This window comes from Podarcis gaigeae, assembly GCF_964106915.1.
Source record: "Podarcis gaigeae genome assembly, chromosome: Z".
Classification (NCBI taxonomy): Eukaryota; Metazoa; Chordata; class Lepidosauria; order Squamata; family Lacertidae; genus Podarcis; species Podarcis gaigeae.
The window spans coordinates 23731343-23756319 of NC_139691.1; the positions used below are offsets into that span (position 1 = coordinate 23731343).

The 24977-nt window shown below is 44.1% G+C and overlaps 1 protein-coding gene across 3 annotated transcripts in view; it reads right to left on the reverse strand.

Moving 5' to 3' along the window:
* ARHGEF9 (Cdc42 guanine nucleotide exchange factor 9) overlaps positions 1-24977 on the reverse strand; it is a 274051-nt gene that overhangs the window by 187183 nt on the left and 61891 nt on the right. For all 3 annotated transcript variants that reach the window (XM_083722047.1, XM_083722048.1, XM_083722046.1), the window contains exons 3-4: positions 16392-16539; positions 9856-9965 (exon numbers count right to left, since the gene is read on the reverse strand). In XM_083722047.1, coding sequence (XP_083578173.1) covers positions 9856-9965; positions 16392-16539 — 258 coding nt within the window. The remainder of the gene's footprint in view (positions 1-9855; positions 9966-16391; positions 16540-24977) is intronic.

Here is a 24977-nt window from a genome sequence, read left to right on the forward strand (position 1 = left end):
GATGCAGTCGGCAGCTCCTCCAATCACTTGCCTCTTTTAAAAAACACACACACTATGGTCATGCAGACACGTCAATTGTTTTTCCCCGCCCCTCCGTGGATCTTTCTTGAACTCTTCCGCCCTGAGCTGTTTGAGCTGATGATAGACACTAATGTGGCATGACAGCTTGAAACAGCTCCCTCTTTGCTTTCCTTTAAAAAAAAATACTTTAAAAATCTCCCAGCTCCTCCTATGAAACACTCTGTGTCTGTGTATATTTGCTTGGCTACTGCAAGAACATGATGCTAGACTGGATGGGTCTTTGACTGGACATTTGTCAAGGAAAAAGGAAAATATCAAAAGGTTTGAACACAAATCTATCTCCTAAAGATTGCAGCAAGGTGGCAGGCACAAAAAGCCAAGTTAAGTACCATCCTAACTTTTAAGATAGATTTTGAATTTTGCTAAATTGGTCTTTATGTTATCAACTTGAAAAATAGATGTTTTCTCCTATTCTACGAAAATCAATTATTTCCTAATAAAGTTTGATATGCACACACAAATGTGCTCATGAGCCTAAAGCTGGGAGTCCCTAAACTACACTTTCTCTTCCTGGAATGAAAGTCATTCCCCTTCCATGTAAACAGCTACTTTATACAAATCAAAACTGTGACCTCTCTACTTTGAGCAGCAGGCACTTCCCAGGGGAGCTTGGTGAGAGCTCACAGCCGGAAGGGGAAGGCTATACCTGCATGCACCTGCCCACCCAGATCTGAGGGTGAGGGTGAAATGCTGAGCGTGACTGAGAGGAACATCAGCAGAAGGCAGGAAGGGGCCCAGACAGAAGGGGCCCAGATCTGATCCAGCTGTGTACATGTGTGAGCTTCTGACAAGGGGTCAACATCACTTTCACATCAAGTCATAGGCTTACATATGTGACGTGAACATCCCAGGAATCTATCTCCACTCTAAGGGGACAGTGATTTTTTGCCCCTCATCCTCCCTTTTGAGGTTTGTCATGGTCTTAATTCCATTTTTCCATACCAAAAAGCTTGGAGCACTCAGCTGCGGGAGGCTGATGGCCAATGCTGCACAATGGTCCCTCTACAAGGGCTTGAACCAAGTCATCCGTTCCCAAGTTATGGAAGGGGTGAGGAACCTGAGTCTCAGAGGCCAAATGCAGCCCTCCATAGTTCTCTACCTGGCCTCCCCAGGCCACACCCTCCACTAGCCCTGGTCCTGCCCCCTCCTGGAGTGTCCTTGAACTGTCACGAATGCTTTGTGCTTTGACTGGGTGGAAGAAAATGAAGAGTTATGTGTAGAAACTCTTCTACTGGTTTTTCTGTGGGTGGCATATGGCCTACCACACGAAGGTCAGGAATCACATCTATTGCTCTGCCCACTTTTGCCTCTGCACCCTCCCTCCAGTGACATGTGACCTCTGGAAAGTTGATCATGAAAGAAAGCAAAGGATGAGGGCTGCAAAGGATTCCCTGGCCCTGAACTAGAGATACCACTTGTCAGGACTGCCGCTAGGTCCCAGCTCACAGAGGACCAATGCCCAGTGGATGTTATATACAAAAGTCTTTATTAAAGTTTAGTTTCCATTTCCAAGCTCTGGGCGCGCAGACCCACGGCTCGACGCTAGACCGGCTAAGTCCCCTCTGACTCACTGCTCCACCCACACCAGTTTAAGATTCTAGCCCGGCTCCACCTCTTACGCTGTTCTTTCCTTCGCTGGGTCCTTCTGCCCTCTGGGGTTCCCTCCTTCCTGGACTCCTCTGACGCTGAGCCTCCTGAGTCTTGCCCCTCCCTCCGGCGGGCTTTAGGACCCGGCTCCCTTCCCGGGCTACCCGCTGTGCCGCGCTCCTGTACATTTGAACTTGGCGCGCGCGCCCAGCCGGTGACTTTCCTTCTGACCGTTTCCCCGCTTCCTGATGTGGGCGTTGCCAAACCTGACTCCTCTCCTCCCTCTGGTGGTGAGGACACTGGTCCCGACTCCTGGGACTCCCCCTCCCCACTGCGCTCTGGTGGAGACGCTGGTCCTGATCTCCAACTGCTGCTCAGGGACTCCCCGCTGGCCCCTTCCTCCTGGGGCTTCCCCCCTGGAGCCCCCCTCGCTCTGGCCACCGGCGCTCCCTTCTGTGAGTCCTCCGATTCGCTAGAGAGGCTTGTGGAATAACTCTGGCCACTGTCACTGCCTGCGCCCCCCTCGTACTCCTCCTCCTCACTCTCCATTTGCTCCCCCTCCTGTGTCTCTCCTTCTGAACCCCTGACACCACTGAATATGGGAACAGATACATTGATGTGCTGGAGCCCCTCAAGAAGAGGGTGGAGAAGAAATCTCCCCATATTGTTCAAGCAGGGACTGCTGCTCACCATTCCTTAACCTTTTGAGCACCTTCGCCAACCTGGTATCATCCAGATGTTCCAGAGCACATTTTGCTGGCTGAGGTTGCTAGGAAGTACATCATGAGGACACCTTTGCTTCCATTCCCAAAGCATTCCAGGAAGCACAGCTAGCAAGTAGCTGCAGAGAGAGCCAAGTGCCGCTAGGCTAGGCAGAGGCATTTCTTTTAACATTGGAAACAAAAACACCTTCAGTCACCTCAACAGATTAATTTAAGTTAAGTGTGTATGGGGGGAAGGAACAGACCCCCAAATGTTGGAGAAATCCTCTGCAAAAAGAAGCACAAAATTGCATCCTGTTTTGTTTCGTTTTGCAGGGATTCATTTTGTTTTGCAGAATTTTGGTGAAACTGGAGAGAGGGTGTTGGCCCAGCTCTAGCTCAAACAACACCCCAGAATAGTAACACAGGTTGCCTTTTACTGAATCAGACCTTTGTTCATCTACCTTAGTACTGTCTGCACTGACTTGCAGTGGCTCTCCAGTATTTCAGACAGGAGTGTCTCCCTGCCCCACCCGAGGATGCTGAGGATTGAGCCTGGGGCCTTCTGCATGCAAAGCAGGTGCTCTGCCACTGAGCTACAGTCCTTGGGTAGCAATCGGCTAATGCGTGGGGAAAATATATATTGATGCTCATGAAATGTGCAGAGCTTGAGACTGAAGAAAGAGACATAAGGGGAAGAGCAGGTGAAGATTTCTGGCTCTTCTACATACATGCAAATAAAACCTCAGAGTTGACTGGTGCACTGGCGTTAAAACTAATTAACCCAGATAAATTCACACCATTTCCTGTTCTCCTGTCTGTCATCTTCTCACCTTAGATAAGGAAGGCTGTTGCTTACTGTCATGATTAAATACAGCTCACGTCTCCCCGTGCAGCAGTTGACAATCTTCCCCACCACCACCACCCCGAGGAGAGAATTACAGTGTCAGCCATGTTTTGAAAAACAGCAAACGGAAAAGCATCTCCTCTAAAACAAATCGCTCATTCAGCACCCTGCAAGGAGCTGAAAATACAGCAGTTCCAAAAGCCGGAGCAAGAAAGAGCACCCCAACCTCTTTATCACCATGCACCATGCAAACTAAGAGACAATACCGCCAGCGGCCCACCCTCATCTTTCGCTCTCTGGAAATGCAGCATTTACACTGCTTCCTTGCATATGCATTTAAAAAAGCAAAGTGAAAGGAATTTGGAGGGGGCATCACCCAGAAGGGACCCTGTCCACAGACACTGTGACTGCCGACTTCTACTCCTCCTTCTGCCTCTAGAAATAAGCAGTAGTTGTTACAGAGAGAAGTGCATCCCTTGTGAATATTAAATGCTTTCTCCCCACAGCAGGTTTGCACTTGCTATTAGCACAGAGGGATGTTTACGAAACCAGCATACTGCAGATGCAGAATTTCCATCTTTTTTTAAAAAGGGGGGGAGAGAAAAGAAAGTGATAAGCAGCCCAAAAGGGTTTTTGCTTTTGCTTTGCATAGGAAAGAACATTTAATGCTATTTGCTTGTGTAACCCATGTGGTTAGGGGACAGAAAGAAAATGGTTGCAATTTCTCATAATACACACATTTTTGCATAGTAATTTTTCTAACATACCATATTTTGCCACGTATAACATGCCCCCATGTATAAGATGCCCCCTATTTTGGGGTACTCAAAATTAAGAAAATGGGGAGAGATTGCCCCCATGTATAAGACTACCCCTCCTTTTAAACATTTTTAAAGTAAAAAAACCAACGTAGCCTTATACACGGAAAAGTACGGTAATATTCTTGCATATTATTTTCACTATTATAAGCACTTTAAGGAACATTTTGTCCTGTTATAGCCATCTTTTGTACACATTAAGCGGCTACAGAATTGCATTGCAACATTTGAAGGAGGGCAAATTTCAAAGTATGGCTGTGTTTTGCTGCACACATTTTTTCGGAAAGTGAAAATTAGGTAAGCCCATAATGCAAACTGAATTGAATTTCTTCCCCATCTCTAGAGACCAGGGGAAAGAAGCTTCATTCATTTGCTTTCCCCCTCACACACCGCCTCTAGTCCCATTCTCTGGCCAGATAAAACCTTAAGGTTTGGAGGGTATTTGGGGGAGACAAGGGGAATATTTTTCAAACCTCAGATTAAGAACATGAGAACATGAGAAGAGCCTGATGGATCAGGTCAACAGCCCGTATAATCCAGCTCTCGCAGTGACCCATGAGAAACTTCCAAGCAGGACCAGAGTACAAATGCATTCTCCTCTCCTGTGGTTTACAACAACTGGCATTCAGAAGCATAGCTGTTTCCTACCATGGAGGCAAAACATAACCATTGTGGCTAATAGCCGCTGATAGCCTTGTCTTTTATGAATTCATTTTAAAGCCATCCAGGTTGGTGGCCATCACTGCCTCCTTGTCAGAGAGAGTTCCATAGTTTAACCACGCCCTGAGTGAAGAATAACTTTCATTTTTTCTGTCATTAATTTTTCAATATTCAATTCCTTGAATACCCATGAGTTCTAGGGTTATGGGAAACAAGGGGAAACTTTCCTCTATCCTCATAAACTTGTGTCATATTACATCTCACCTGCTTCTTCTCTAAACTAAAAAGTCCCCAATGGGGCAACCTTTCCTCATGGAGGTGGGAGATGGCTCCATTCGCCTGGTCATTTTGGTGACCCTTTTCTGCTTTTTTCTGAGTTAGTTTTATTCCAGTCAGTCCAAGGTGAACAGGGGCAATCTCACCCACCTCTGGCTGCAACTCCTGGTCATTAGCTAAGTGCCAAACTTTGGGTCTGCACATGTGACCATGTGGGACAGCAGAGTCCTGAGGAAACAGAGAGGACTGTTCTACTGCATATTGCCTATGGGTGAAGTCTAATTGCAATGCCCCATATAAAAAGAAAACAGCAGAGAAACAGAAAAGCTCCAGCCCATTTTTATGTGTCATCTAGTCTTCAATTTGCAGGGAGTTTTCCACTTGAAGGGAGTTGTCAGAGACCAGAATTGACAGGGACCAGAAACAGTCTGATTTGTCTACCCCTAGTTGGATGCTTCCATCTCTCTCTGAGCTGGGCTTATGTTGGCCGAAAAGAAATCCCTTCATTATACAGGGCTTATCCAGCCTTAAGCTTCTGGCAACTCTGTCATGATGGCATTTACTTGCAGGTAGGTGCTATTGATTTTTAAATAGACCAATATTTGTGTGCTTCAGCAGCCACATTTTTGCTACCTTCCACGAAGATTCAATAGATATCCTTTACCAAGGCAAAGGGCTGCAAATCTTACTGCAGCATTACAAACCTTACAAGGAGCTCCACAATTAGCTGGTCCTGATTTACAGATATTATTTTGGGCTACTGGAGATGGATGGAACCATAAGTGCTCCCATCACCACGCCCAGGCTTACAAACCCCACTTGCCTCTTTTAACTTGGCAGACCTGATTTATAAACCCAATGGAAGATTTTAGGAGATGCTCTAAGAAGTGCTGTAATTCAGGCTCTGAACAACATGCATCAGCAGTCGGATGGAGAACAAGGCTCAAGAGATTTTATGCATTTCAGACAGGACACTCTCATTTGAACTTCATATGGCAGAGGAACACAGTTGTCAGGAGTGGCAGTCTGAAAGCTAGCAAGTACCAACCAAAGATGTAATCATGCTGGGACAGACTTTATTAACAGTAGCTAGAGCTGCACCAGAGAGACCCACAGCACAGCCTAAAAAGTGAGGTTAGAAGAATCAGTAGCTTGATGAGACCCAACATTATGACTAAAATGGCCACCACATGGTAGGGGTGTTTATATGGAAATGCGGCCATATGAATGGGCTGTAGGGTGGAGTGCCAAGCCCAGCTTCTTTTCCATGGTGTCAGCTGGGTTTCCCTTTGCAGCCTCCTTTCCTTTGAGCTGCAGCTTTATGGAAGGGCCTGGATCAGTACTAGAGTGTCAGCTTTGAATGCAGAAGGTCCCAGGTTCAATCCCCAGCATCTCCAGGTAGGCCTGGAAAATAACCCTGTCTGAAGTCCTGGAAAGCTTCTGACAGTCACATAGGAATTTACCTAATTGGTCCACCTAGCTCAGTATTGTCTACAGAGACTGGCAGCTGCTCTCAATGGTTTTAGACAGGTGTCTGGCCCTACCTGGAGATGCTGGGGATTGACCCTGGGGCCTCCTGCATGTGAGGCAGAAGCTCTGCCACCAAGCTACAATATTAAGCTAGATGGACCAATGACTGAAATCTGTGTTATCCACCAGAGAGTCAGTGTGGTGTAATGGTTAAGCAAGTTGAACCAGGGTTCAAATCTCCTCTCAGCCATGAAGCTCCATGGGTGACCTTGGGCCAGTCACTGTCTCTCAACCTAGCCTACCTTGCAGAGTTGTTATAAAGATGAGGCAGTTGCCTCCCTCTGCCTAATGGTAGAACCAGCCCTGGTGCACAGCACACTTCCTCTTTTCAAGTCCCCACTCATTTGCTTCAAACACCTGAACAGAGCTCTTATTTTTAAGCTTTTAAAAACGCTTTCAGATTCATTCAAGTGCATGGAATATTGTCATAGGAGATTTCCCAAGATTCATTTTAAAAGCACATGAAATCTCTGCATTAAAATTTTTCTCCTATGGCTCGCAATGCTGACAAGATGATGGAGATGGTAAATTAACATGTTAGCCATGAGAATGCACATCAACTCTAGGAACTGGTTTCATTATCACACAAGGGCAAAGAAACAGTGGATATGGTAATTTATGGTTGGTGCGTTTTCTTCTCTTGAATGAATAGAGAATATGATTTATTAAAGTTGGCTGACCAGAACTATGCATCAGATAGAGCCAGCTCCTGGACATGGTAATGTTATAGTACAATATGATGCACTTGACAGCATCCCTGGATAGGGCTTGTATACTGTACAACAAGATGAGTTGTACACTGTCACATCCGTTCTCGATGAACAACAGTGTCGTTTTCTTTGTTTAGGCCTTTCCCAACACCGCAGGCAACTAGGAGTCGCTGCCCATGCTTACTCCACTTGTCAACCTACCTCCCACTGGACCCCCCTTGCCAATCCGCATTTTTACAGGGATATATTCTGTCTATTAGGGACGCGGGTGGCACTGCAGGTTAAACCACAGAGCCTAGGACTTGCCGATCAGAAGGTCAGCAGTTCGAATCCCCGTGACGGGGTGAGCTCCCGTTGCTTGGTCTCTGCTTCTGCCAACCTTGCAGTTCGAAAGCATGTTAAAGTGCAAGTAGATAAATAGGTACCACTCCAGCGGGAAGGTAAACAGCATTTCCGTGCGCTGCTCTGGTTCACCAGAAGCAGCTTAGTCATGCTGGCCACATGACCCGGAAGCTGTACGCTGGCTCCATCGGCCAACAAAGCAAGATGAGCGCCGCAACCCCAGAATCGGTCACGACTGGACCTAATGGGTCCTATTGCAAAATGCAGGCAGCCATTTTAATCAAAGCCAAATGTAAATGGAATGACAAGATTCACCATCTCCCTCCACCACTGTCCCCCAATTAATGGGATTCTTCTCTATGGATTATATTTCAGCTGACACAATAAATGAAGAAACAAGGAGCAAGTAAAGGTGGCAGCCTTGGCAGGGAGATAAAGAGGCTCCTAAAATTGAAAACATTTTTCTGCAAGCCTTTCCTTCCCAGATGTTACTGTCCAAAGTACAGCAAACTGTCTCATCAACAGCTGCAATCCCTTGAAAATTATTTTCTCCCAAGCTGTGTAAAAATAAAAAAAATAACGCACAGTCAAGCCTAGTAATCCTTTCCATATAGCAAATGAGTACAGGATAAACATGTATAGCCTCTGCACACACTTTTGAAGTTTAGAACAGCGCCTATAAGGTTTCTCTGCAATATACTTGGGATGGGTGACTATGTCATTATCTCACCACTGCCCTAAGGGAAACCAGACGTTTCATGGAAGTATGCAAATATTTCTCCTGACACAGGGACCTATCGCCTGCCCTTCTCCCCCATTCTTAAGTTTACATTACTTCCTTTCTCCAGCATGTTCCTCCAGTAGGCATCATATCTCTTTCTCTCTGAACAGGGACTTCAAGGTCAAAACACTGAGTGTTAAACATAAATACATGTGATAATAAAACCTTTTTGTAAACGAGGGTGGTAATTCTGAAATAGAGAGGAGAGGCATGTGATTTCTTTCTCTTTTTAAAAAAGATTTGCTGCGTCCACAATTTACCTCCTATCCTAACTGGCAGCACTTACAATAGCCCAAACTGCATTCTCTGTTCAATGATACACCACAGCTGAACTCCGGGACTCTGAATCTGCATGCCACCCAAAAGTCTCAAGGCCTGAGGTTCAGGAGACAAGCTCTAGGCTATTTTTCATGCCTCCTACCCCACATTCCACATACAGAAGCCAAACGTACTTAAAAAGTACAGCAGGTTACATTCGGGGTCCCTGTTTGCATAAGTGAAAATTGCGTTACGTGGGGAGCACCCTCTAAATACCATTTAAGTACCTTCTCTGCCACTCTCTCCAATCCAGACCAAAAATACTGTATCCAAAAATATCTGCAACTAGGATGGAGGCTTGGGAGCCAGCTGGAGGCTGGAGGACGCGTGGAAAATTGGTGGCTGCAGCTGCACTACTGCACGCATCAGCTATTTGACGGGGAGGCTGAGCAACATAAACAAAGTCCCACTGTCCCTCCTGTCTCTTCAGGGCTTTCACTACTCTCATTGACATCCTCTTCAGGCTTGGAGGAGGGTCTCTTCAGGAGTCAAGAGTACTCTCTAACTCTCGCCCACCATTTCCAGGTTTGAATTGAATTATTTAATTGTTTCCCGGTGATGCATGTATACGCACAAATTGATCACACATAAGTTGGTGGACACCTGTACCATCACCCAGAATCTACCATCTCACTTTGTCTGACGGTTGGTCTTAGGCTGTCAGGAGAAACCAGGCAATTCTTAACAAAGTACACATTTCCACAACCTAGTCTGCAAGCCCTAGACTACAACATGTGCACAGAAGTTTGAAATTCAACCAAGGTGTGAAACAGCTGCAAATAAACTGTATATGAGAAAAGCACTTTGTAAAGAAACCAGTTGCATAGACATGCTGCTGAGATCATTTCCATTCTATTGCCACAAAGGATAAGGAAAAAGCAGATCGAAGCCACAAAATTTTTGAAAATTACTTTGTTTTTCCATCTGCAAAAACTAAGACTGCCAAAGGAAGAATATTCCAACAGTAATATCCAACAGAAATGGGGAGGTTAATGTGATAGTTTTTACTGAGTCACAAAATAATTCAGTGACTAATTGCTAAGAATAAGAACACTTTAAAACAACAAGAATGTGCTGCTGCCGAAGCAAATTATATTTACGCAAGTTATACAGAGTCATCTTCATCTTCTTTCACAGCTAGCTATGCAGCAGATAAATGATGCTGTCGATGCAGTTAGGCACACATTTTCAGATGGTGACTTACTTTATTGAGTAGCAACTGCTCCCCTCCAGGCTTCAGAGGTCTCCATCTACGCCTGCCATTCTTCCCAGCACGATGCACCTCCAATGTTTTCGACCCCAGATCACTCTCAGCTGCCGGGACAAGTTTCAACAAAAAGTGGGATGAAATAAAAACATATTTGGAAGAGCAGATTTCTTTTTCTTTCTTTTTTTGCAAACTTGTTTCTCCCCAGTTCTCGAGTTCTAAATCTTTTGAATCCCCTAGAGGGAATTTGGGCATGCCAACATCTACTCATTGGGCAAAAAAGACTATCAGAGAAAGTTTGAGCAGACCTAGGTTCAAATCCCCCTCATCTCTGGAGCTCACTGCATGGCCTTGGGTCAGTTATCACTTTCAGTCTAACCTACTTTGAGTGGGGCTTGTGAGGATAAAATGGGGATGGAGAAAAAACAATATACAAGGAGAGGCAGGATGAAAATTTAGTAAATATTTAATAAGTAATTATGCAGAGGGGGAAAGAAAAGCTCAGAACTCTACAGAACTATTAAAACTCTGCTGATAACTTTCTGCTTGAAAACTAGGTTGAGGACCCCTCATAGAGGGAAGAATCTATTAAGACATAACAAGAGAAACAGAAAGTGACAACTGGGTCCACCAAGTCATGACAGACTAAAATATTTGTAATTGTGCGCTCCCTGGACAGAGAGTTTGGGGTTCCCTGATCCTTCCTGTCCAAGCCCTCACAATGTGACATATTAAGATAGCCACCAATCAAGAAGTCATCCTCCTTAAATTTCTCGAAAAGAGAAAAGGTGTGTATTAAAAACATCCGATGATGGGAGTTTGGACCATAGATAGAAGAAATAGTTAAGGATTTTGACGCCAATTTCCTCTTTAAGAATATGCAATGTCTCTCAGGATCTGAGTGACCCTTATTAGGAAGGAGAAGAAGAAGAAGAGTTTGGATTTGATATCCTGCCTTTCACTCCTCTCCAGGAGTCTCAAAGTAGCTAACATTCTCCTTTTCCTTCCTCCCCCACAACAAACACTCTGTGAGGTGAGTGGGGCTGAGAGACTTCAGAGAAGTGTGACTAGCCCAAGGTCACCCAGCAGCTGCATGTGGAGGAGCGGGGACGCGAACCCGGTTCCCCAGATTAGGAGACTACCGGTCTTAATCACTACACCACACTGGCTCCCATCACATTGGGCATCCCAGGATCTGAGAAATGCTCCCCAAAGTATCTGTGAGTCAGCAAGCATGTCCACCTAGAATTAAGGTCTGTTTCCTGCAGGCAGATTATGTTTGGGCAGAACTTCCAAAGGTTTTCAGAAACTCCAAATCTCTTTATGGGATTACCTAGTCCCCACACATTCCATAACATAAAAATCCCATCCCCCTTATTCCCCTCCCCTATTACCATCAGACTTTTGTTTCAATAAGTAACTTGTCATTCCATTTATACAAAGTTCCCTCTTTTGTCCACAAAAACAAACCGATTTCCTTTCTGGGTCTTCAAGAGTTATTTTTGTACTATTGTGTTGTGGTGCCTTAAAGATTCATATTGTCCCCATTTTTCTGAGCTGCAATATATTCTTTGTTGCCATTTTGCTCTAGTCGTTGGGTCCCTAGGAGGCACATTAAGTTACCATTCTTTAGTGAGAAAGTAAATCTCCCCTGGTATTTTGTCCTTATTTTAAAGAAGGTTAACCTCCTCTGTCCCCCTGCTCAGATCTCTCTCTCTTGGTTGCTCATTATCTCTATAACTTCTTCTTGAATAATTATGGCTTTATCAAGGCCTCGAAGATGAATAAGAGTGTATCTCAAGGATGATATTCTGTCAATTATTTTATCTTGTGACTGATTAGGTGAAGCTAAGAAAGAGTTTAGAAATCTTATATGCTCCACAGAAAGAGTCTCTAGAATCATTTTCTACATAGGGTAGGTGCTGCTTTCTACAATAGTGATTTACATTTTTGTGCTAATCACAAATTAAGAGTTCCTCCAAGCCAATAAGATCAACAATTTCATTATCATTTTGCTTAGGTCTCCTATTCCTCATGGAACAGAGGTGTACAAATGGGGTTTCCAAAGAATCTGATCGTTCCCTGATTCCAGAATTTGTGTCTTTTTACCATATACTCCTTTTGCCACCCGCCATTTCTGAAATGTCACCACAGAGTGCATGATGGCAGTCATAAAAACAGGTTCTCTATGCCTATTATGTCATCAATATTAAGAATCCCTGGGATTAGTTCATCCATTTAATGCAGAAAGTGAATTAAGCATCAAGCGAAATTCAAAGAACAAAGAAGAGCTTTCTTTTCACCCAACCATCTCCGTAGCCATCTTGACCGGAAGTCAGATCACTCTCACTAATAACAAACACAACCAGTGAGCGTGGAAACAAAAATGCCTATCATATTCGCCAGATTAGTTTCCATTCTGGACATGGGATAAAAAAGTGAACACTGGGAATTTATGCTCCAGTTTACACAGAAATTATCCAATCTCCTTACTATTGGCCATGCTGGCCTGGGGCTACTGGGGGTTCCAAGTCCAACATCATCTGGAGTGCAACGGACTAGCCACCCCTGACCTGCAGGAACTCTCTAAAATAAATTACAGAAATGGGGCATGCATAGTCTCTTGCTGCTTTCTGTTCCGTCAGTTCACTGCATGACCAGTATGCACTTGCGCTGTGCATTGGTGCACCACATCAAAGAACCTTGGATACAACCAGGTATATAGGCATGCTATTCAAGATGGCTTTTTAAAAAGCAGTACTTTAAAAACTGTGTACTTGGAAGGGGTGGGAGGGAAAATAGCTATGTAGGAACAAAGAATGCTAGCACAATTGGTGCATAGAGGGTGTTTTCAACAATATTGGGGTAAACAATGGAGGGTTCTCTAATGCAGAGATGGAGAATGTGTGGCCCTCCTGATGTTGCTGGACTCCAATTCCCATCAGCCACAGCCAGCACAGCCAGCCAAGGTGATGACAGGTGTAAATCCAGCAACACCTGGAGAGCAACAAGCTTCCCCACTCCCTGTGCTCTTATGTAACAGCGTTCCACTCCAGAAACAAGAATAAAGATAAAGGGACCCCTGACCATTAGGTCCAGTCATGGACGACTCTGGGGTTGCGGCGCTCATCTCGCTTTATTGGCCGAGGGAGCAGGCGTGCAGCTGTCAGGTCATGTGGCCAGCATGACTAAGCCGCTTCTGGCAAACCAGAGCAGAGCACGGAAATGCCGTTTACCTTCCTGTCGGAGGGGTACCTGTTTATCTACTTGCCCCTTCGTGCTTTCAAACTGCTAGGTTGGCTGGAGCAGAGACTGAGCAACGGGAGCTCACCCCATTGCGGGGATTCGAACCGCTGACCTTCTGATCAGCAAGCTAGAGGCTCTGTGGTTCAAAACTCCAAAATCTGGGGGAGAACATGGATGAGAATTCTGGAAGCATTCCTACTGAGGAATCAAAGTTTCTAAAATTAAAAGGTATGATTTGAATTAAGCCAAGAATTAAGCTCCCCCTAGCTAGTGCTATAAGAAGAGCAGCCTTTGAGATTTCCAGAGAGGCACGACTGCCTTTTGATAGGGTGCAAAGCCACATCCTCCTTTTTCACACTGTTCTCGCTTGGAAGTGACACACAATGGGAAGCAGAGGCTGCAGAGAAGCGCAGAGACCACGTGCAAGTCCACAGCTGCTGCTTAGGCAGGCTCCTGAGTCAGCAGGCTGCACGTGGCTTCAGCACATCACAAACTGCACATGTGGAGGTTTGTGTGTTCACTCCCTCCCTCCCTTGGGCTTGTCATCGCTTTAAGGGAGAAGAGCGCCTACCAAAAGCAGCTGGATTTGGGATGAATTCCTCAATAAAGTTCAGTCTGTATTTTGCTAAATTTCCTCCACTACACCAGACAATGTAGGTGCACCCCATATTTATCTGGGAGTATGTAGCACTGTAATGCAGACTCTCCTAACCTGGTGCCATCCAGATGTTTTGGACTACAACTCCCATGGTCCCTGAGCACTAGGGCTGATGGGAGTTGTAGTCCCAAACTTGGGGAAGGCTGCAATAGATCTATAACCCAAAACTAGAGGATCCGGCAATGGGTGGGTGGGAAAGGAAAGAGCAGTGGGTTTGAATGGGTAAAACATAGTTCAAATCCTTGTTCAGGAACTCAGCTGACTAGTAAAATTCACTAATACACTGAAATGAAGTCATTCAATGAGATTAATTCATTAAGGATTATTTGTATCACCTCGAGGCAGTGTTCATGGTTCATTACACACACACACACACACACACACACACACATTATCCTCACAACAACTCAGCAATGTAGGTTAGGCTAAAAAAGAGAGAGGGAGAGAAAGCACAACTGGCTCACCCAGTCATGCTGAGAAGGAATTACAATGCAAGTCTCCATAGTCCTATCCCGAAACTTAAAATCAATACAGTACAATGGCACAACAAGGGAAAATTGAGATGCAGGCTGTAAACCTGGGGTGGGGAACCTGTGGCCCTGTTGAACTCACTGAACTAAAACCCCAGCAGTGGCTGGGGCTGGTGGGAATTGGAGACCCACAACATCTGAAAGCAGCATATGTTGAAGAAAGAAATAAAAGAAAGATGGACAGTGGATAGCACAGCATTGACAAACCATTGCACAACGCAATTTTTTTCCCTGAATTCCAAGGGAAGGCACCCATCATTCAACATCCTCACAGTCATCACTTTTTAATATGCAAAAGGGTCCAGAACCACCCACCTTCAGAGAAACAGCTCCCCAATGTTTCTGATAGCACACCTGATTGGGAGGAGGGAAGCAACTCAAACAGTTTTCAACTCAATCTCCAGCTTTCCTCTAAAAAGTGGGAAATACTGCTACTCTGTACTGGGAGGGACTGAATGATGCAAACACACCCATTGCAGAGATATGGAGGAATTGAGCCTAACTTGGGGTTAGCTAATTAGAAAGGAATGGAGCCAAAGCAGATAATCATGAAGAGATGAAGTGTGGTAATTATGCTGCATCTGCAGTAGGAATGATGATAATCCAAGCATGTCTGATGCACAGACTTCAGTGGAAGCTGATCAAAGGAGGCAGGCCCAGAGCAGTAACTCATACAGAGATGCAGCAAACAACATTCTCTAGAGTCTAAGGGCTCATCCTCACTTTCACTTGTGCCGTGTCTAGAAAACATGAGTTTGAGTGGTTTTCCATTTGACCCACACTTTCTAGCCATAGATCTGAGTAGTTTTCTCATTGCCCTGCTCCTTTCCAAGGGAAAATCTGCTCTTTTGTGTTAGATCAGAAAAAATGACAATCCAGGGAAAACCCAAATTGCTGTTTGCTCCAAATGAACACTAAAGAGTGGGTTTTCTCCACGGGAAAACAGCAGAACAAGAGAAACTGTACATAAGCCCTAAGAGGGGTTAATTTTGCTGCATCTCTGCATCAGGAGTTAATGAATGACCCAATCACAATCAACGGATGGACACAAAATTACTTGCTTCCAGCAGAAATCAACTGAAGAGGAAAACAGGAGTAGTGATTCATGCAGAGAAACAGTGGGACTTCCTCTATGGGTGGGAGCTTTGGGCTCACAACAGTCTTTAATGAATCCATTTCTGAGTTTGGGAATCAATGGGATGGGGCATTACACTTGGACCAGGGAAGACCCAAGTTCAAGTCGCCTTTCAGCTATGAAGTCCACTCACATACTTTCCAACTAGCCTACCTTATACATCTGTTCTGAGGGGGAAAATGGGGAGGGAGATGGAGAGTAAGACCCATGTTTTCAAGCATTATGTTCCATTTTGAAACCTTACTTTAATGGAAATCAAGTGTCAGAACTTCAGCCTCAGGGGCATGACTGGATGAGATTTAGCCTTTGTACCTCAACCAGGACTTAGCTCCAAAGATGATCAAAGGAGCATAAGAGGAGTCTGACTGGATTAAGACCAGACTTCACCAACTTGCCCTCCAATGTTTCAGACTATGGTTCACACAGCTGGGGCTGAAGGGAGTTATAGTCCAAAACATCTGGAGGGCACTGTGTTGGTGAAGCCTGGATGAGACAGAAGGCCCATCCCATTCAACATTCCCATCCTCATGGTGATGAACACAGGGGCCCCTGAGAAGCCTAGAAATGCAATGTAAAGACGATAGCCCTCAGCTGCTGTTGCTCCCAGCAGCTGGTATTCAGTGCCTTGCTGCCCCTGAAACCATAGATGGTATACATCACTATAACAGCTTGTAACTTCACTGTGAATTTGTCAAATCACCCTCTAAAGCTAGCAGCAACGCCATGTCTGTTGGCAGTGAATAACTGAATGTTGTGTAAAGAACTGTCTATCAATTTATTTAGATGACCCAAAGAAGAAGGGGAAATGTGCCCTAATGCACTTTCTCTCCACTGTGCACAATTTCACAGCATTCTATCATGTTCCCTCGCCGCCATCCCTCATGCACACACACACCCTGTTGCAGCCTCACCTTTCAGAGCAAAGAACTTTGCTTCAAAACAGTCCACACGAAACATTACTTACCACCAGCGCTCAACAGCAACTTCCGCTGCCGGCCAAGCTGATCCAGCCCCATTGGGGTACTTTGGGAGAGTGGCACAGACTGGCATCTGTCCAAGAGGAGTTTGAAAGGTGGAGATTCTGGTGATGGATGAGTTGGGTGGGACAGTGGCTGGGAAGGGGAGGAAAGCAAAACAAACGGGAGTTGAATTATTTCCCCCAAAATTGCAGGAGTATTAAGAAGGCATCAAAATGCAGGTATAAGAACATAAGGAGAACCCTGCTGGATCAGGCCAAAGGGCTGTCTGGTCCAGCATCCTGTTGTCATAGTGGACAACCAGATGACTCTTTTGGGAAGCCCACAAGCAGGATCTGAGTGCAACAGTGCACTCCCCAGTTGCAATTCCCAGCAACTGGTACATGAAGGGATACAGCCTCTGATAGTACAGCATACAGAACATGGCAGATGTAGCACAGCCATTGCATCTAGCAGCCACTGAAATCCTTACCCTCCATTAATCTGTCCAATCCATTTTTAAAGCCATTCAAGTTGCTGGCCATCAGGATCTCTCGTGGGAGTGATTTCTACGCACTGTGAGCTTTTTACCACATTACAGAAGGCTGTCAGGGAACTGTCCAGAGAACACTCACAGGAGAACTAAAGCCAACCTGATGTGCATTGGGATGTACATCTTTGCCGCATCCTCACATGACATCCTGTGTGTACACTTTGAAATGCAGTATGTTCCTCTGCTCTGTCAGAACCTAGCCACATTCAAAAATAAGGTGCTCTCCTCTCACATACACATTTATGTTACATTGTGTTATATTTGCAGGGCCAGTTCAAGACATTTTATTGCCTGAGGCAAAGAACTCACTAGGACCCAACCTCTGCAAGTCAAGATCCACAGTCCCCAAGTCAAGAGAAATTACTCTGGTACCTGAGACAGGAAAATCGCACAAGCACCCCAACAGTAAAAATATACTTTTCCCTGACAGTAAAAAATACAAAATAATAAACTAAATAACTACCCATTTGTCTAATAATAAGGCCAGATAAACAGTATCAAAAAGAGGAGATCACACAGAAGATGCATACACAAAAACAACCTTGATACAAATAGGGATGGGGGGATATGTAGATTTTGGTCTGTCTCAGTTCCTTATTCTTCCAACAAACCTACTTCCTCCAATGATCAAACTTTCTACAATAAGGAAAGTGACAGGAAAATGCATTGGGAAATGTGAGATAACAGTTTCTTTGGTACAACATCATATAAAATCTTCAAAAAGAACTCAGGATAAGCACTTATAAAATAGCCAACATCATCTAATCTCTCTGCAAAGAAATAAAAATGCTCAATAAGCATGGGCAGCCTGATTTCTGCTTTGTGCTTCTATTTATTTCATCACCACCTCTCTGTGTCTATCAGGCTGCATCCAGACCCATGAGGCATGGTCAGACGCTGTCGTCTCTAAGCTTTATGCCCCTTAAGGCTCCACTCCTCATTGCAGCAGGCATAAGCTCTTACCTTCCTGGCTCCCTCCTCCCCAAGTTCCTTAGAAACACTTGAAGCCTTTTAAAAACCTCTTAGATCCAGCAGCCTTCCAAACCTCTCAAAGTAAGAATGCAGAAAGCAAGACTTCATTTCCATTATAAAAGCAGCACTGAACCAGCATTCAGGGTTCTGCACAGTCTTCCTCTCTTTTCAGCAGACTCTTCTTTCTCAAGCTTGCCCATCATCCCTACCACAGAAAGCAGCAGGCCTCATAGGGGCAATAGCTGCAAAAGATGATTGATGGCATAAGTGCATTACCTACTTTGGTGAGGGACAAGTTATTTAAAACAAATTTTTGATTGATTGAGAAACAAGAGACTCCACTGAATGAATGATCCCTCCCTTTGGTCAATCTGGGGAAAGTGAATATGTATTACACTTGTAAACCATGTGCCCTCCTAGAAGCTCAATACAGTATACAAGGGGAATTGCCCCTCTTTTACCAGAAAACAATTCTGAAGGTAGCCTAGGGTGGCCTGAAGGTTACTCAATGAGAGATGCAGTTGGGTGGGACTTTAAGCCAAGTCCAACATGGTATCACTACATCTGAACATCATGTTACCCACCCAACCAAGAACAGGTCACCAGCCCACCATGAACTCAGTAATCTTCCTTCCCTCCTCTTGTCTTGGACTACATGAACAGCAGGGGAGAAGGGTCACCCAATGTCTGAAAAACCATAGGAGATTGCCACCATGTTGGTGGGCTACAGAATTACGGATGCCATTATGCAATTCTCTGTAACAAGCTTGGAAGACCTATAATAATTGTTTTAGAAAGACCAAACCTCCAAAATCAAACAGAACAAAAGGAAAGCCAGCCTTTGTTGAAATTCAGAAGTGGTTTATTAACCACAAATCATTCATACCCTTAGAATAGCTTCCCTACCTATTTTTATTCACCAGTTCTTGTCAGTTTTCCAATACAGTAGGCTGACGTGAGGTTTAATGACTGAAAATTCTGTTATGGCCAACTGTTGCTGCCAATATACTATTACATTAAAGAAGACACAAATACAGCGGAGTAGATTGATGCAGTGCTAACTAATCAATCCTAAAGCCTGTATCTGAGCCTGCTCCGCTGTCAATCAATGCCACTCTTCAGGCGCAGTAAATAATGTGGGAGTCAGGAACTTTGCGGAAATTTCAGTGAACAGAAGCAAATGGGAAAGTGCCTTATTTGTATGCACTGGGAGTTGAGCAGAGAAAATGTGATTGGAAGCCAAAGCAACAGCTACGACAGGATCCACATTCAAGGTCATTGCACCAAACATGCTACTGTTCCTGGGATTTCAAACTTGGAGAAAATGCCTTGCTAAGAAGCAAAACCAGCTGGAATCTGTCGGTGCTGAATGTTTAGCATGATCCTTTAATTTCTTATCACAGTGATTGCAATCAGATTACACAGCAATCCTTATCATCAAACAGGGTCTGTGAGCAAGAAATGATGTATAAGATTGAATGCTCAGTGGTGTCTGTAAAAATAAAATGAGATGTGTTTCTTCAAGGTGGAGCTGAACCTTAAACATGAAACTAGAGATCAGGAAATACGTTGATTTCAGGTTCCCTGGGTTTCTCATTTTTCCAGTTTTAAGTCTAGTTCTTCACAGTCCCACATCAGTCTGTGATTCTTTTATTTTTAATGTCCTTGTGAAAATAAACCAGGATTAGTGTGACTTTCTCCTAATACATACATTTATGATTTCGCTGAACACAAACATATATGCAGAGCAATTTTGCCTAATATGCTATAGTTCTGTATAATATTTCCATTTTTCTGCACACTTCACAAAGCTTTCCAAACTTTTCATGATGGTGACACACTTTTTAGACATGCATCATTTTGCAACACAGTAATTCAGTTTTGCTAGAAAACTGGAGGTTAAACTAACCCCTTTCCTGCCCCGGGAGGAGTTTGAGGGAGCAACAGTAATCTGTTGCAGCATACAGTTTGGAAAGCTCTGCCCTAGTACCTCAAATGAGCAGTGAGCTTTACATGCCCTGAAATTCCTCTCCAGCACAGATCAGATCTGAACCAGACTCTATCTCGTATTTTATTTAAATATATTTAAAAAAATCTCACCCAACTGATTGGGAAAATTATACTTCCAAGATCCCTAAAAACAAAAATCCTCATTTGACCATCAGCCTGTAGAGGGCACTAAAAGATTACAATGAAAAAAGTTGTCTGTATTTTTAACTTTATTTAACTATGAGAGATATAGATGCATTAGATTGAAGGCTCAGTTAGAGTAAAAATAATTCTCTACATGTACCTGATTTTATGTGAGAGCCTTTCCCCAGCATTCTTTGCATCAAGCTGTTGGAATCCATTTCCTCAGCCCTGGGCAAACCTGCCACTGGAAAGCTTAACGTTGCCATACAATCATAGAATCTAGAGTTAGAAGGGGTCCCAAGGATCATCTAGTCCAACCCGCTACAATCACAGCTAAAGAATCCCTGACAGATGGCCATCTGACTTCTCTTTAGAAAACTCCAGGGAAGGAGAGCCGACCATCTTCTTTACAAAGCAATAGCAGAATCTTTAAAATCTTTAAAATGTTGAATATTTAAGCATTGCTTGAGGCTCAATAGAACAGGATAGAGAGAGTCAGTGTCAAAAAACAACTGAGTGTCATGAGCCCCATAGTGTTGTTGGGCTTGAACTTGCAAGTTCTGACATAGGAAGAGGGAGAAACAGAGGAGGGTTGCTGAATGGTGGGAACCTGGGCTGGAGAAGGGAGAGCTCCTCTTTCCACCCCAACGTCATTCATTTTGGAAGGGGGTGTAGAATATGGTTACCAGACATCCTCGTTTCTCGGGGACAGTCCCCAGATTTACAAATCTGTCCCCAGACAAAATCCGTCCCAGGAATGTCCCCAGGTTTCATTTAATGTCCCCGGATTTATATTTTAAGTGTTGTAGATTTATTAGTAGAGAATGAATGCTGCGTGAGTGGTTCAATGGCAGAAGACACATCATATGGGGACTTTCAGTGAAGCAAAATGGCGGGCGCTGCGGCAGAGCTGGCTTCAGGTTGCTGAGGCTGCCGCTGCCACCGCCACTGTCGAGGGGAAACCAGGGACACCCGGCGTGTCAACCGGGGAAACCGCTGACACCCCCCCCCCATGACCCAAATCAAGCTGGGAGTGAGAGCACCTGGCCAACTGGCCAGCGGCATTCCAGGGCCAGGAAAACCCTGGAGCCGACACAGGGAGAAGGAGGAGAAGAAGGAAGAGAGAAAGAGGAAGGAGAAAAAAAGAGAGGAGCCCCGACCTTGCTGCACCGCTGCTGCTAAGGAGGGGAGGTAGGAGAGCACCGGGAGGGCAAGGACACGTGGCTAACCCCAGGTCCAACCCGAGCCTACTCCATGGCGGCTAGCACTCCAAAAGAGCAGGCCGGGGTCCAGAGGAAGGCCACGTGACAGAGGAGACCACAGGAGAGAAGATATTACTTCTTCATTTTTTTAAAAAAATACTTTTTTTACTCTTTTCAAAAAAAAAGGGGTCCCCAGATTCTTTGAAAAAAATCTGGTAACCTTAGTGTAGAGCCCTCTCCCCTCAGGGGAAGCAGACGAGGGGTTTGATAAGTCGAGGGGGGAACCTGAGTAGGAGGGCTCAGCCTTGCCACCTAGAACTAGGTGCTACCTTTGCAGATGGGACCCAGACCCACTCTGAAGGAGTGCATTCAACAGCTTCAACATTCCCATAAGGTGAGAGAGTCTCATGAGTGAGCATCCCAGATCCTGCCTTTAAATGCTGCCAAGAGGTGCAGGAAAACTTGTTGGGATAACCTCATCACTTCCATACAGCTCTGAACTTCTTGCCCTGCTCTTGAACTCCTGCATTGTGACTCCTGAGCACTGCGTCTGCTGCCAAACCTCTACAACTCCTTGCCTGAATAAGTACGGTATATCTTCCTTATGTACAAATAAAAGTTGTCTGTCTGCATGTGTTGGACAAGACACCAAACTGCACAATTTAGTTCAAAACTAGGTGTCATTTTAATTTTCTGAATGTAATTAACCTGCTTTATTTTTAAAGTTTTAATTGCAGCTGTGCATGTATGGAAGAAATCAGGATTGTGCTGCATGGATGATTAACCCTTTCCCCCACTTGCCTGTGGTCTTGATGACATACCCACATCCACACCAGAAAGCATGAATGGGAGATTCCCCCTCAAAGCTAGAATGAAGCTTATGGGCAGATAATTTTCATCTGGACTGGAGAAGGAAGGCAAAGTCTTTTTCAAAACTCTCCCACATACCACAAGCCTGATCCTGATGTTTTCCCCTCTCTGAAAGCTGAGATTAAACTTCAAAGTGAAGCCCATTGATTGCACTCACACCAATAAAGTAAGATGTTCTTTGGCTCTTAGAGCACACTGCACTGCAATTGCCTTGCCAAATGAGCACAGGGTTGGGAGGAGATAGCCAGCACCAGGTCATTCTGTGACACCACATTCCTTCTTTGTACTGGCACCCTCCCTCTCACATCAGAGAAGAAGCTGTAGGAATGCAAACTAGACCAGGGTCATTGCTAGGAACTGAAAAGAAAGAGTGGGAGAATCTGTCAATTTCCCTTTCTCCCGGTTTCTCATTTTCCCAATATTAAGTTCAGTTTGCCACATCAGTTTGCAATTTTTTTAAAAAAGTCCTTGTGAAATTTACACAGCATTTTAGTGTGAAATTCTCATGATGTACACATTTTTGTATGCAATGCTGCCTGATACACACATTTTTTTGCAAAGCATATTTCCCCGAATATTTACATTTGCCTTAACATAATTCACATATGTATGTTGTTTCCACTAAATGTACCCCTTTTAAAGCACACTTTACCCTAAGCATGCATATTTTGGCACTGATTACTTGTCTGGAGAACTGCAAGATTTGGAGAAAATGTGAATTTCAAATGTCAGTTTGTGTATTTTTTCAGAAAGTGCAAATTAGGAAGGTTTACCTTTCAGTGTGAACTGAACCAAATTTCTCACCCATCCCTAAAGTCAAGGCAGTGCAGATGCACCGGCAGAGCCAGTCTGGTGTGTTTGCTCCATAGCAACCTCCTCGCTGCCTTACCCCTCCCCATCTACCTCTGGGTTAGAAGCAACAGCAGTGCGACCAACTAGAAGTCTGGTGCATGGAAGCAACCCATTATTCTGTCTGCTGCTGATTATTAGTAATTATTTTTTAAATGTGCAACTGCAGTAATTATAAAATTACTGTGCAATTTTTATTATTTGTTTGTTTGCTTATTTATTATAGTTCTATTCCACCTTTTTTTCTTCCACAGAGCTCAGTGTGGACACAGCTTTTCCTCTCCCCATTTTATCCTCACAGCATCCCTGTGAGGTAGGCTAGGCTAAGAGACAGTGACTGACTCAAGCTCACCCAGTGAGCTTCACAGCTGAGTGGGGGCTAGAACACTTGTCTCCCAGGTTGTAGTCCAGCACTCTAACCACTACACCACATTGGGTCCTCAAATCTGGGTCAAATCTACACAAACCTGGTCATCTCTTGTCTTTAAGGGATGCGTTTCCTCTTTTTTAAGCAAGCTTTCCTAAAACAATTCTTCTACGATTTGTCAAAGCAGTTTTCCATTATGTCTAAATGGGGAAAGTGTGGTTTAAATTCTGTCTACAATCATGAAACAGCAACTTGCAATCCTTACTTGTAGTCAGAGCTGAAACCAGGATTTCATGATTCAGATACTAATAGGAAACCATGGTATAACAAACACGAACAATATTGCATCAATGTGCACAAAAGAAGGGAGGATTCATTTTTAGTCTGATAAACCATGGTTTATCAGACTGGGATTACTACATATGAACAGGGCTAGATAGTAAAAATGCAAAACAAAAAACGCAAAGCAAAAACCCACATAAGCAGCAACTAGTTCAGATTTTCTCTAACTCTTCTAGCATTATGCAGTAGCTGGATGTTCATTACTGAGTTAGCCTACAGACAAAGAGCCAATGATTTCAGTAATTGGGTAACAAGACCTAATTTAAATGTGGAAAAAGCAAAGTATCAATATATCTTTTTAAAAGTTTAACAGCATGTTACTTACTACATTTTTTTTTACCATTTTTAATGTGTTGTAAGCTGCCCAGAGTGGCTGGGGAAACCAAGCCAGATGGAGTGGATATTATTACTACTACTACATAAGTGACTTATAATTGTAAAAGAAAGAAAGAAATGCAAATACAAAAGTTTAAACATTATTTACTAAAGGAGCTCACCCTGCAATATTATTACAAAAAGGAGAAGTCCTACTTCACCATATAAAACAGTTGAACACAACTTCAAGCTAGGCATCATTATACCATATGGTTACTATTAAAAATCAAATGCCTGGGTAAAGTGGAACATCCTCACCTAGCACCTAAAAGTTGAAAAGAATGGTTCCAGCCTCACCTCCCTGAGGACAGCATTCCACAATTGGGGAGCCACCACTGAAAAGACTCTTTCTTCTGTTGCCACACTGCACACCACCCCTTCAAGGGAACTGTGCACGAGAATAGGCCTCAGGTGGCAACTGCAAGATGCAAGTAAGTTCATGTGAGAAGATGAAGTCCTTAACATACTGGGGTCCTGAGCCATATATATTTTCTTTCATCAGGTGAAAAGCAGCAGAGGGGGATTTTTAGGAAACAATTAGCATGTAAATTAAGGATTTAGTAGCCCCTTCTCCTCCTCCATCATTCTTCCACTAACAATTTCACCTTTCCAATCCAAGTCATTGAACATGCAGTTTCCTACTCCACACCCAGCAACAAAAGGAAGGCCACTTTAATAAGCTACTGTGCTGAGCACCTAGTAAGTCACAATTCTAGACTAATGTAAATACAGGTAAGAATGGATGAGATATCCATTCATTTGACATTTTAATATGAAGCTATTTAATTTGCACTTCCTAAACCAAAACAGGGGTAGCCAACATGGAACCATCTAAATATTTTTAGACTCCAGTTCCCATCAGCCCCAGCTGGCAGGGCCACTGGTCAGGGATTATGGGAGTTGTAATCCATAACAGCTGGAGGGAACCAAG